At 49.2% G+C, this 13,589-nt stretch overlaps 1 protein-coding gene across 1 annotated transcript in view; it reads left to right on the forward strand.

Annotated features, from left to right (window-relative positions):
* APLF (aprataxin and PNKP like factor) overlaps positions 1–13,589 on the forward strand; it is a gene marked incomplete at its 3' end in the record, with an annotated part of 72,128 nt that overhangs the window by 55,478 nt on the left and 3,061 nt on the right. Inside the window, exons 7-9 of the mRNA XM_015424341.1 lie at positions 3,492–3,865; positions 5,952–6,077; positions 12,900–12,946. Coding sequence (XP_015279827.1) covers positions 3,492–3,865; positions 5,952–6,077; positions 12,900–12,946 — 547 coding nt within the window. The remainder of the gene's footprint in view (positions 1–3,491; positions 3,866–5,951; positions 6,078–12,899; positions 12,947–13,589) is intronic.

The raw sequence follows: 13,589 nt of genomic DNA on the forward strand, positions 1-13,589 counted from the left end.
CTTTTTCCTCCCCCCCCCCCCCCCCTCTTTTTTCTTTCCCCTTCCCCTCCTTTTTTGTTTGTAGCTGCTGCCAAAACAACATTTTCAAAAAAAAAATCTGCAAAGCCATTCAGAGCCTTGCCAGGCACAAGCCCTACCTGGCCTTGCCGATTTTTCTAAAAACAATCGGTGGGCTCCCAGAAGGGTATCCGCGGGTTCCGTGGGGCCCGTAAGCACCACGTTGGGGCTCTCTGATCTAATTCAATATAAGGCTGTTTCATGTGTTCATCCTGGCTGCCCTTTTCTGCCTATTAACATGGCTCCATTTCCCACTCAATCGCAAGACGATGACTTAGGTTCTAGCCGTTTGCCGTCTGCTATGAAGATATGTACTAAGCATTAGTAACTTTTCATTCCAAATTATTATATTTTGGCTCAGTCGTTGGGATTATTCTTGGACATATCTGCGCTGATGAGGCATTGTTCAGACCGTGGCACCACAGGCTGACTTTTGAAGCAAGAGGCGAAAAATAAGCCCGTTCCCAATTGTTTTCCGCAGTGCCTGGTCCCTCTGTAATCTTGCAAGCTTTTGAAGCATTCGCAATACCATGCAAATGATGCCTCGCTGCTTATTTCGTTTCCGCCGGCTTCCGGTCTTTAAGTCTGGGAACGTTGCGTCGCTTTGCTATTCAGTCGCAGCTTCATCTTGAGAATGCTCGGTGTGTGTGTGTGTGTGTGTTAACTGCTGCCTTTCTTTACATGACGAAAACATAGATAATGAAGCTTGACCCAACTGGCGTCCTTTTTTTGAAATTGCTCCCTGCGCATAACAGTCTCTAAAAATTCATACTAAAAAAATCACAGCTAAGTGGTGACAAAGTACCCATGGCGTCTGAAAGTCAGTATTCCATATATGTTAAAATAGTTTTCTCTGTGGAATCTTATTCATATAAGATACTAAGTGAAATGTTCAGGCTTTTATTTTTGTCACCTGTAAAGCAGGGTTTATTTTATTTCTATTTATTTAGCATTACACTTATATCCCTCCCTCCCCGCGGACGGGCTCAGGGCGGCTTACAAATAAGGGCAGTATGTGCCAATAAAACAATAAAATCACACATAAAAACAACCATATTAACAATAATAAAGTGCTCAAAGATGTTATCAGTTTAGTCAAATCAAGACAGCGACCTGCAAATGTACCCAAACGCCCGCATCAACGGCATCGACTCATCACGGTACTGTTGCGAGATCTTTATATTGGGCCATCCCGTTACTCCGTTGTTACCACAGAATAGTTGTTGTTGTTGGTGGTAGTGGCGGCTCCTAACTAAAAGCCTGGCGGAAGAGCTCCGTCTTGCAGGCCCTGCGGAACTGTGAAAGGTCCCGCAGGGCCCTGATCTCCTCTGGGAGCTCATTCCACCAGGTAGGAGCCGCCACTGAAAAGGCCTTGGCCCTGGTTGCCGCAAGCCTGGCCTCCCTGGGGCCTGGGATCACTAGACGATGTTGGGCCCCTGACCGTAGTGGTCTCTGGGGTATGTATGGGGAAAGGCGGGCAAGTACGTCGGACCCTGGCCATATAGAGCTTTAAAGGTAAGTACCAGCACTTCGAAGCGAATTCGGAAAGCTATTGGTTCCCCAGTATAGTTCCCGTGGGTGCCATGGTCAATGTTCCCTCTAAGCTGTGGAGTCTTGTGAGCAAAAATTCTGCCTTGTGAGCTACCGGCATCAAAGTTGTGAGCGAGCAATTTGGCTCCTGCATCAATTAGTTTGCTCCGGAGCCCTCCTTCCTGAGCTCGGACAAAAACGTGTGAGCCGGAGGCTAAAGAACTGTGAGCTAGCTCACACCGACTCAGCTTAGAGGGAACACTGGCCGTGTTGCCTGCTGACACTTTCCCTGGTGCCCACCAAGCGGTGGGTTTTTTTTCCAATCACGTGAGCAAGGCCAGGTAGAGCTTTTGCCCAGCAGTGCTTTTGGTTAGCTGTGCACCCTGTTTAACGGAGCTTCTGTGTTAAACGTCGATGAGTCACTGTGATAGATATGCATAACCTCACCCCCTGTTGTTTTGTGGCTGGCTCCACCTCCTGTGGCAGCCACTTGGAGGTGGCGACCACCACCCTGGGCCAGAGTTCCAAGTGTGCCCACACTCTTTAAAAGGGTACACATTACCTTGACTTCATTCTCCTTTGGCCAAGATGGCGGCCCACTGTCTCAACAAACACCCTGTCACTTCTAGCTTGGGTTTGCCCTCTCCCCTTCTTCACAACTTCTCAGCACAAATCCCTCCTCTTCTCCCTTGCATCTCATTCCAGATCTCTTCTTTCCTCCCGCGTCCCCCCCAACCCTGCCTCCCTATCCAATCCTGATGCTTCACCTGCCTTTTCCTCCTTTCATTCTTGCATTGCTCTTTGGTGATGATGTCAGGTCTGTTGATAGCCTTACTTGTCCTACCGTCTTCTGGCCTTCTCTCGGTAGCAGCTTTATTTGAGCTTGTGTCTGTAGATGGACTCCATACTCATGGTCATCCCCTCGTTTGATCTTGCGCCCCTGTTGTTTTGTGGCTGGCTCCACCTCCTGTGTGATCTTCAAGGGCTCTTTCTGGCCTCTCTGATCTTGCAGTCTCCAAGGGCTCTTTCTGGCCTCTCTGATCTTGTGATCTTCAAGGGCTCTTTCTGGCCTCTCTGATCTTGCGGTCTCCAAGGGCTCTTTCTGCCCTCTTGTGATCTTCAAGGGCTCTTTCTGGCCTCTCTGCTCTTGTGGTCTCCAGGAGCTCTTTGTAGCCTGTCAGCTCTGTAATTCCTTCTTTCATGCCCGTTCTGTGATCTGCTGCCCATTAATGTTGTATCTTTTGTGGAGAGTTGTTTCTCTTCCCCTCCTGTCTTAGTTACCCCTTAGACTTTGTGTCAAAGCTTGCTTCTCCAGGAACTCTTTGGCTTAAACCTCTTAACTCTCACGTCTGTCTGAGCTTTTAAAATGCGTATGACTACATATGCTCCTGTTACCTCTTCAGTTTTTTCTTTACCTCTTCTCCACCGCCTATTTTAGATTGTAAGCTCCTTGGGGACAGGCCCCCTTGTCTGTGTGTTGCTTATCAAGTGCTGTGTTGACTTTCACCACGTGCAAAATCTGTGCCTTTGAAAACAGAAGAACCCCTTAATAAAGGCATCTTCGAACTACTTGAGAATTCAGCCTAATCTACCTTTATTATGTTAATTAATTAATTATCATACGGCATTGTGTGTGGAATAGGCCGGAGATCCGGGAAGGGGTTGTTTGGCTGCCGAAGCTGTAGCTCTTTTTTGGCACCACTAGGTGGCGAGTTGTGCTTATTTTTAGGCGGAGAGTGCTGTGACTTGCCTAAGGTCACCCAACTAGCTTCAAGTGGGGAATTGAACCCAGTTCTCCTAGATTAGAGTCCGCTGCTCTTAACCACTACACCAAACTGGCTCTTCTTTACGATGTGAGGTGTTACGGCCTAAAATACATCTTAAGAATTTCATAATCTCCACAGGATATACAGGGAGTCGCTACAGAATCTGCTGCGTCAAAAGTAGAAAAGAATAATAGCAAAGTGGTACCTCAAATACCTAAACGTTTGACGGTGCAGAATGAATGCTCAGAGCCCAGCCAATCAGCACAGCCGTCCGTTGAAAGAGATGCAAGTGGTAAAAGGGAGACCAAAGAAGACAGTGCCACATCTGAAGCAGAGAACCAAGGAATTCCGTCTCAGTCTCTAGTTCACCAGGATGGGAGCGAAGCGTTTATACCAGATCAGACTACCGAAGCAGACAGTTCAGATTTAACTGAAAGTTCGGATGTACCGCAGAGCTCTAACGTAACCGAGCACAAGAGGATCCCTTGCCAGTACGGGAGTCACTGCTACAGGTACATCTAAGTTGCAAAATGATTTAGTAATGAGCATGATCACTCATAAGAGCATAAGAGATGCCAATGTTGGATCAGGCCAAAGGCCCATCCAGCCCAACACTCTGTGTCACTCAGTGGCCAGAAATACCAGTGCCATCAGGAGGTCCACCAGTGGGGCCAGGTCACTAGAGGCCCTCCCACTGTTGTCCCCCCCCCCAAGCACCAAGATGACAGAGCATCCCTTGCCCCAGAGTCCCTATCTATACCTTGTGGCTCATAGCCACTGATGGACCTCTGCTCCATATGCTTATCTAATTCCCTCTTGAAGCTCTCCATGCTTGTAGCCGCCACCACTTCCTGTGGCAGTGAATTCCACTCAAGCCACATACCCAGCCTGAGATCTGTGACGGACAAGTGGCGTACAGGTGGGAAGAATAAATGAATATTGGGGTGACCAGATCTTGCAATGCAGGCTCTTGTGTATAAAAGCCTCTTTTCCTTAGAAGAATGGTCCCATATAGATTTGTGGTGCGGCCTCATTGGGAATACGGCATGCAGTTTTGGTCGCTGTGTCTCAAAGAGGACATTAATTGGGAAATGAAGCTGTGTGGTCCTGGGTGCGGGGATTTAGGATAGTAAGGTAAAGGTTTCCCTTGTTCGAAAGCCAGTCGAACCCAACTCTAGGGTTGCGGTGCTCGTCTCCGTTTCCAAGCCGAGGAGCCAGCGCTGTCCGAAGACGTTTCCATGGCCATGTGGCCGGCATCACTAAGCGCCAAGGTGTTACCTTCCCACCAAAGCGGTACCTATGTATCGACTTGCAGTTTCTTGCTTCCGAACTGCTAGGTTGGCAGGAACTGGGGCCAGAGACGGGAGCTCACTCCGTCATGCGGCTCTCGGGTCTCGAACTGCTGACCCCCCGACCTTCCAGCCTGCAGTTCAGCGTCTTAACCACTAGAGCCACAGCAGTTCCTGGAATTTAGGTTACTAGGCAGGATATTAATGGCCAGGACCTCAAAAAAGGTAGCATTCTCAAAAGCGCTGCCAGTTCCATATACAGGGCCAGCTAGACAGGCACAGATCAGAGGTCTCAAGGTACAGCTGAGAATGTGCTGCCGGGAGGAAGGGTTTAGATTTTTTAGGCCCTGGGGAACTTTCTGGGACCAGCCGAACTTGTACAAAAGAGACGGGCTTCACTTGAACGAAAGGAGAGCCAGGCTGCTGGCGACTATATCCAACAGGTGGCAGAGCAGTTTTTAAACTAATCCCGGGGGGGGGAAAACCTCTGGTTCAGGGCAAGTCAGTCCAGAGGTAAGGTTGTGTATACACTTAGGGTAATATTGACAGGAGCGCTTGGGAGTGAGGGCACGGTGGCAACTGAAGGCCATCCCTTTAAATGTGATGGCCAGAACTCCCTTCAGCGTTCAGTGGTGCTTCTTCCCTCCCCCCTCCCGGGAGCTCCTGGAAAATCCTCCGCCGGCCTGTCAGCCTCACCTGAAAACCCTAAATGGTACCAGCGTGTGTGTGGCTTGGGTGGAGAATGAGTTGAGAGCAACCACAGTGTTAGACGCACAGGCTCCTCCCATGGAATCACAGGAGCCTTCTGGATGGGGGGGGGTGGACCTGGAAGTGACATCACAGGCAGTGTTCCCTCTAAGCTGAGTTAGTGTGAGCTAGTTCACAGTTTTTTAGCCTCCAGCTCACAGATTTTTGTCTTAGCTCAGGAAGGACGGCTCCAGACCAACTAATTTATGCAGCAGCCAAATCGCTGGCTCACAGCTTTAATGCCAGTTGCTTGCAAAGTAGAAGTTTTGCACACGAGACTCCACAGCTTAGAGGGAACATTGATCACAGGATGTGACATCACTTTTGTGATGTCACATCCTTCCTCCTGGCTCCACCCCCAAAGTCCCCAGATATTTCCTGAGTCTGACCCGGCAACCCTAACCAAAAGACCTTGGATTGTCGTCAACAATACGTCGGGGGTTCCAGTCACTTAGAGCATGCATGTTTAGTTGAATGACTTGCATGGCATTTGCCAATCCCGGGTGGTATGCTGAATATACATTACAAGCTTATATGAATACTATCCTTCCCAATTCCACAGGAAGAACCCTGTACACTTCCAGCAGTTCTCTCACCCTGGCGATGGTGATTACCATGACCCCGAGGTTGTAACTGCAGCCGATAACGATCAACGACCTGAATGCCCCTATGGAACCACTTGCTACAGGTAAGAGATACTTGCCAGTACAAAGAGTTTCGGTGTCTTGTCAGAGGATAGTTTCCTGTCTCTTGGGGGGAGTTTTTTTTAAAAAATGTTGACAACGTTTGTGTACATTGGCTTGATGTTTACAAGAGATAATATTGGATGTGTTCGGCTGGGGTTCTGGGCATGTTCACATCCCGGTTATAATTCAAGAACTGCAGGTGAGCATATAGACCCACTGCAGACATGATGTTTAAATACAGTTAGGCACTGTGTCTGAATACCGAAGCCAATACTTAAGGACGTACTGGAACCCAACATTGCAAACTATGGTTTGCAGTTGGTATGCGTGCCACAGTGAATAGCTACAGCAGTCTGCCTTAAAGAAGAGGAAGAAGAGTTGGTTTCATATACCCCACCCTTCACTACGTAAAGGAGTCTCGGAGTGGTTTACAATCACCTTCCCTTCCTCTCCCTACAGCAGGCACCCTGTGACGTAGGTGGGGCCGAGAGAGCGTTGAGAGAACTGCTCTTGGAGAGAACAGCTCTGAGAGAACTGTGACTGACCCAAGGTCACCCAGCTGACTATGTGGAGGAGTGGGGAATCGAACCCGGTTCTCCAGATTAGAGTCCGCAGCTCTTATCCACTACACCAAACTGGCTCCCATGTAGACTTTCCACCCAAAGGTGCTCAAGAATTTGTGCGTACATGCCATAACCTGTGGAAGATCAGTCTTTGCTAGGTACTGGGAAAGGAACATAACTCCAGATAAAGGTGCTTGGAGAAACTGAAGGAATGCATACAGTTGCAGCAGTGAAAAGCAGGTATCGCTGGGGTGCCCCCGATATTCGCTGTCTGTGGTAGGACATAGCTTGGCAAGAATAAACTATTCTTTCATTAGCTGTTGTAGATTTTGCGGGTTGTCTGGCCGTGGTCTTGGCATTGTAGGATCTGACGTTTCGCCAGAAGCTGTGACTGGCATCCTCAGAGGTATAACACAGAAAGATGGAGTACTCTCTGTGTCAAGGTGAGAAGAAAATGGTAGGCAGGTGATTCATCTCTACTCAGGAAGGTGGGGTAGGGCTGAGTCATTATCTTGTCGGAGTCCCCCAGGCTGTGAACGTGCTAATGCAGGAGCTTTCCTGAGGAGGTTCTTTTGTATATGGATTGTTTCCTGAAATTTCCAGAGATTGCAAGCCACTCTGAAACAATCCATATACAAAACAATCCATATACAAAAGAACCTCCTGAGGAAAGCTCCTCCATAAAAAAAAAATTAGTTGCTGTAGATTTTCCGGGTTGTCTGGCCGTGGTCATGGCATTGTAGGACCTGATGTTTTGCCAGAAACTGTGACTGGCATCCTCAGAGGTATAACACAGAAAGATGGAGTACTCTCTGTCTCAAGGTGAGAAGGAAAATGGTAGGCAGGTAATTTATATCTACTCAGGAAGGTGGGGTAGGGCTGAGTCGTTATCTTGTCGGAGTTCCCCCAGGCTGTGAAACATGCTAATGGAGGAGCTTTCCTGAGGAGGTTCTTTTGCATATGGATTGTTTCCCGAGGAGGTTTCCTGTTTCCTGAGCAGGTTCTTTTGCATGTGGATTGGCTGTTGAAATTCTTTCATTGTACGCTTGTGATTGCAAGGACGGTCAAGCCATGGCTGACGCTAACCATAGCTAAGTGTGTTGTCTGCACTGTGGGCCATCGTGATTTCCTTTTAGAGAACAGTAATGGGCTTACACGGAGCTGCAGTGGCTCAAGTGGTTAAGATGCTAAACTGCAGGCTGTGGAAGGTCAGTAGATCAGCAGTTCAAGACCCAAGTTGCCGCATGACGGAGTGAGCTCCCGTCTCTAGTTCCAGCTCCTGCCAACCTAGCAGTTCGAAAGCAAGACATTGCAAGTAGATAAATAGGTACCACTTCGGTGGGAAGGTAACAGCGTTCCGTGCGCCTCGGTGTTTAGTCATGCCGTCCACATGACCACGGAAACGTCTTCGGACAGCGCTGGCTCTTCGGCTTTGAAACGGAGATGAGCACCGCAACCCTAGAGTCGGACTCGACTGGCTTTCGAGCAAGGAACCTTTACCTTTACCTAATGGGCTTACAGAGCAAAGGTTCCCCAACCTTTTTGAGCCTGCGGGCACCTTTGGAATTCTGACACAGCGGGGTAGGCGCAGTCACAAAATGGCTGCTGCAGAAGGCGGAGCCAGCTACAGAAAGATTGCCCCAGCTGACCTTGAGTCAGGCCCGTAGCCAGGATGTTGTGGCTTGTGGGGGGAAATTTTTTTTCTGGTGGGACTGCCATTATTTGCCATAATGAAGGGGGGGCGCCCCTCTCCCTCCTCTCCTGCAAGATTTAAAGGGTCCTCCAGTTGATGGGCTGGCCATGTGCTCCCCGCCAATCAGCCCTTTAAATTTTGCAGGAGGAGAGGGAGGGGGCGTGCACCACCACCACCCCGCTCCTTCTCAAAAGGTTGCCCCCATCCTCCATTATTTCCAATGGAGGGAAGGCATTTAAAAGGAACGCGACCTCTTTAAATGTAATGGCCAGAACTCCCTTCGGAGTTCAATGGTGCTCCTTCCCACCCCTCTCCCGGAGGCTCCTGGAACGTCCCCCACTGGCCTGTCAGCCTCACCTGTCAGCCCTTTAAATGCTTTTGGGAAGCAGGGGGATTTTCAAGGAAGGGGGCCTGGCCCTTTAAGGAAGGGGGCGGAGCCCCCATTGGCCCCACCGTAACTACATTTTTAAAAAATCCATACAGCCAAACAAATCAGAACCAATCAGAATTCTTGCTGGGCAAAAGCCCCAGCCAGCCCCAGCCACAATCTAAAAATACTTGGCGGGTGCCAGGAAAGGTATTGGCGGGCGCCACATAATGTGGACCTCCGATATGGAACCTCGAGTCTGATGTTGGCCCAGTGTCCTGTGTTTTTGCAGCTTATGCATACAACAGTCTGAATTATATCGTACCACAGTCGGCTGGTGATCTGCATGTCGAACAGTTTGTTATGGAGGAACCTCGGGCCCGGCAAATCCGCTCTGAGCGGTTGTCTTTCAATGTGCTGGTTATTAATTGTCGTAATTAGACACTATTGTGGGTTGTTACTTAATAGGCCCCGTTCTGCCCCGAGATTGTGGAGCTCAAATATCCCACTGATGGAGGGGGAGGAGCAATCAAGCTGAGATCTAGACGTAGGAGGACAAAGGCGCCCTTAGCACACGATCTCTGAAGGCAGCAGATTATCTAAAATTGCATTAGCATACAAATGGCTTGAGAATTCAGTCGCTCGAGAAATATTCGTGCTCTGACCGTCTCGGAGGAGGAGACGGGCACGTTGCATTCTCGCCCTCTCCCACTTCGTAACTCCGGCTTGCGATACTGAATCCCCTTCAGTGTTCCCTCTAAGCTGAGTTAGTGTGAGCTAGCTCACAGTTTTTTAGTCTCCAGCTCACACATTTTTGTCTTAGCTCAGGAGGGATGGCTCCAGAGCAAACTAATTTATGCAGTAGCCAAATCACTTGCTCACAATGTTTAATGCCAGTAGCTCAGAAAGTAGAATTTTTGCTCACAAGACTCCACAGCTTAGAGGGAACATTGTAAGTTTTTTTCTCGTACCATATGTACCCAGCTTAACCCGCCCCCCCCAGGTGACCAAGGGCTAGGGTTGCCATTCCCCTGACAGGGGTGGATGGGGTTACCCGCTTTCGGGGGGGCCCAATCCGCCAGATCCGGCCGACGGGGTGAATCCCACCCCCAAAGAGCCCCATCAGCGCCCTGGTGCAATGATGTTACCCCGGAGGTAGTGTCATCCCGCAGGGCACATTGGGGGGGTGGGATGGTCTATCGTTTGAGGGAAAACTCTATGGTAACCTGGAAGTAGTTATCGTGCAAGGCGGGGGTACACTGTCGTTTAAGGGAGAACTCTGTTACCATCAATGTTCCCTCTAAGCTGTGGAGTCTTGTGAGCAAAAATTCTACTTTGTGAGCTCCTGGCATTAAAGTTGTGAGCGAGTGATTTGGCTACTGCATCAATTAGTTTGCTCTGGAGCCCTCCTTCCTGAGCTGAGACAAAAATGTGTGAGCCAGAGGCTAAAAAACTGTGAGCTAGCTCACACTAACTCAGCGTAGAGGGAACACTGGTTACCATAGTTTCCCCCCAAATGATAGTGTCCCCCTGCAAGACGCCGTTGCGCAATGACGTCACTTCCGGGTGACGTTGTCACACCGCGTACACTTTTTGTGCGCAACCAAAAACTGCAGGTGGCAAAAAGGGAGCCCCCCCCCCACCAGCAGCCAGGCAAGACCTGGGCAACCGTATGAAGTGCCAAGGAAGAGGATGGCTTTTGTACCTTCAACAACCACGCTCCCTCTAAGCTGTGGAGTCTCGTGAGCAAAAATTCTACTTTGTGAGCTCCTGGCATTAAAGTTGTGAGCGAGCGATTTGGTTGCTGCCCAAATTAGTTTGCTCTGGAGCCGTCCTTCCTGAGCCAAGACAAAAATGTGTGAGCCGGAGGCTAAAAAAACTGTGAGCTAGCTCACACTAACTCATCTTAGAGGGAACACTGACAACCAATAATCCAGAAATAATTTTGCAGCTTGATTTCCACAGCAGAGCTGCTGCGTGGAGTGGATTGGCCATTCAGGCTACTGGGGAAAAGTGAGCAATTTGGTTGCTGCCCAAATTAGTTTGCTCTGGAGCCGTCCTTCCTGAGCCAAGACAAAAATGTGTGAGCCGGAGGCTAAAAAAACTGTGAGCTAGCTCACACTAACTCATCTTAGAGGGAACACTGACAACCAATAATCCAGAAATAATTTTGCAGCTTGATTTCCACAGCGGAGCTGCTGCGTGGAGTGGATTGGCCATCCAGGCTACTGGGGAAAGTCCCACTTTTGACGTATATATGAACCTAGTTTATTGTTATCCTTTTTATTCTTCGAAATGCTCTTTAAATGTACTCTTTGATTATCGTTTGATCCTAACAGCCGTAGTGGTGTTGAAATGTGATGGAACATATAATGTAATGATCCAGGTCTAACAGTTCCTGCCCCAAAATAGCCCTGACTAATGGTAATAAAGGCTTGACTTTAATAAGAAATGTATACAGTATGTAAAAACTCTGAGACTCCTTCAGGTCTCAGGGCGGGGTATAAATCTAATCTCCTCCTCCTCCTCCTATCCAGACAAGTGAACCAGGCTTTATGCAACTGGGCCAAGGGGTAGCCATCCTCTTTTGCCTCTCTCGTTCTTGTTTTTCCATTTAATTGGTTCCTCTGGAACAGCGCGAAGGGAGCGTCGGAGGCCTGCAGCGCAAAAGCCGCAGTTTGGTGTAGTGGTTAAGTGTGTGGACTCTAATCCGGGAGAACCGGGTTTGATTCCCCCACTCCTCCACTTGCACCTGGCTGGATGACCTTGGGCAAGCCATAGTTCTGTCAGAGCTGTTCTTGAAAAAAGAGCCGTTTCTGTCAGACCCAGGCTTTATGCAACTGGACCAAGGGATAGCCATCCTCTTTTGCCTCTCTCGTTCATGTTTTTCCATTTAATTGGTTCCTCTGGAACAGCGCGAAGGGAGCGTCGGAGGCCTGCAGCGCATAAGCCGCCCTCTCCTTCCATCAGTAGAAATGCTAGGCAGGATCCAACCCAATTGAGCTCATAAGCAGTGTTCCCTCTAAGCTGAGTTAGCATGAGCTAGCTCACAGTTTTTTAACCTCTGGCTCACAATTTTTTTGTCTCAGCTCAGGAAGGAGGGCTCCGGAGCAAACTAATTTATGCAGTAGCCCAGGCGCTCCCTCGCAACTTGAATGCCAGTCGCTCACAAAGCGGAATTTTTGCTCACAAGACTCCACAGCTTAGAGGGAGCATTGCTCATAAGTAGGTTATACCTCCTTTGTAGGTGCCGCACTGGTTCCCCCCCCCCCCATGCAGGTACACAATACCTTAGTAAAAAGCTTCAACCCTACCCATAAACAAGATCGATGGTGTCTTGCCTCATGCTGGAAGCTCCTGAGAATTCACTTCAGTCTTCTTGTTTTCTCTTTGTGGTTGCTTTGGTTTTCAAACAATACTTGTTTTGCAGGTAGCGTTTCTTCCCCCCCTTTTGATAAATGTGTGTTTTCCTGGACGACGTAAATGTAGGAAAGAGCAAGCCAAGTGTAAGGAACCGAGAGCCAAACAAATATCTCCCCCCCCGCCCCCGCACCACCGCAGTGAGGACATATAGTTCTAGCGTGATTTTAAACCTGTTATATTTTGCTTCCTTTCTAAGCTAGAGGTTGGAGAGCAATTGTGTTTCCTTTTCTCTTGTAAAGCTCAGAGGACTTTATGGAAGGTGCAGAGGACAAAATGGTTAAACCCACCTGCTTAAACTTCCTCAGCTTTTCATGATTATTGTCCGGGGTCATTTCCTGCAGGAGCGCACAGGAGCGGAGCTCCGGCAGTAAAGAGCCCAGTGGGCGGGCACATGCAACGAGCCCCGCCCCCTGCTCCCAGCAGCCCCAGTCCACAAGGAGCAAGAAGCCACTGTCTATTCCTTCCTTCCTTCCTTCCTTCCTTCCTTTCTCAGGTTCCCCCCCCCCCGACTAATAGCTAGCCATCCAAAAGAGTTCAGTGGAGCCTGAGCGGTGGGCGTTGCCTCCTGACATACTTCCGGTGATGTCAGAGGGTGTGGCTCCTGCTAATGAGTTATGCTAATGAGTTATGCTAATGAGCTCCTGCCCCTCTTTCTCTGTGAAATGACCCCTGATTATTGTAATAGTTTTCACTGTCCAGAAAACATTTTTGGAGTGATGAAGAAAGCTTGGGAGAGGAGGCCCAGGTCTTAACTCTTCCCCCCACGTTTCCTTTGCAGGAAGAACCCTCAGCACAAGAAAGAATATAAGCACACGGCGCCCCCAGGTAAAGACTACAACCCGGTTCAGGCGGTAATAGGAATGATTGACGGTTTCGAAGTCTTTTCACTGCAGCCTTGGAGTTTTGTGGTCTTTTGTGGAATGCGCAGCCTGACGCCGGATAGCCCAGGACAGCCCGACCTCGTCCCATCTCGGAAGCTAAGCAGGGTCGGTCCTGGCTAGTATTTGGATGGGAGACCTCCAAGGAATACCAGAGCCGTGATGCGGAGGCAGGCAAAGGCCAGAAAACCACCTCTGGATATCTCTGACCTTGAAAGCGCTATTCGACAGTGACATGACAGCCCACATGTAATATGCGACAGTTTCATAAGGATGTGATTTATTCCGTTCTGCTCGGTGCACTTACGGAAAGCAAGCTTTCTTCTTCTCTCTTTGTGTTGGTGTTTTTTGGGTAAACCTCTTCCTCAGATCCTCCAGGTACTCATAAGAGAGAGAGAGGGAGACATACACAAACACACTTGAAGCTGCCTTCTCCGGTTTGGTGTGGTGGTTAAGTGTGTGGACCCTAATCCGGGAGAACCGGGTTTGATTCCCCACTCCTCCACTTGCACCTGGCTGGATGATCTTGGGCAAGCCGTAGTTCTGATAAGAGCTGTTCTTGAAAAAGAGCAGTTTCTGTCAAGAGCTCT

The sequence above is a fragment of the Gekko japonicus genome, unplaced genomic scaffold (assembly GCF_001447785.1).
Source record: "Gekko japonicus isolate JY-2015 unplaced genomic scaffold, Gekko_japonicus_V1.1 scaffold3746, whole genome shotgun sequence".
Taxonomy (NCBI): Eukaryota; Metazoa; Chordata; class Lepidosauria; order Squamata; family Gekkonidae; genus Gekko; species Gekko japonicus.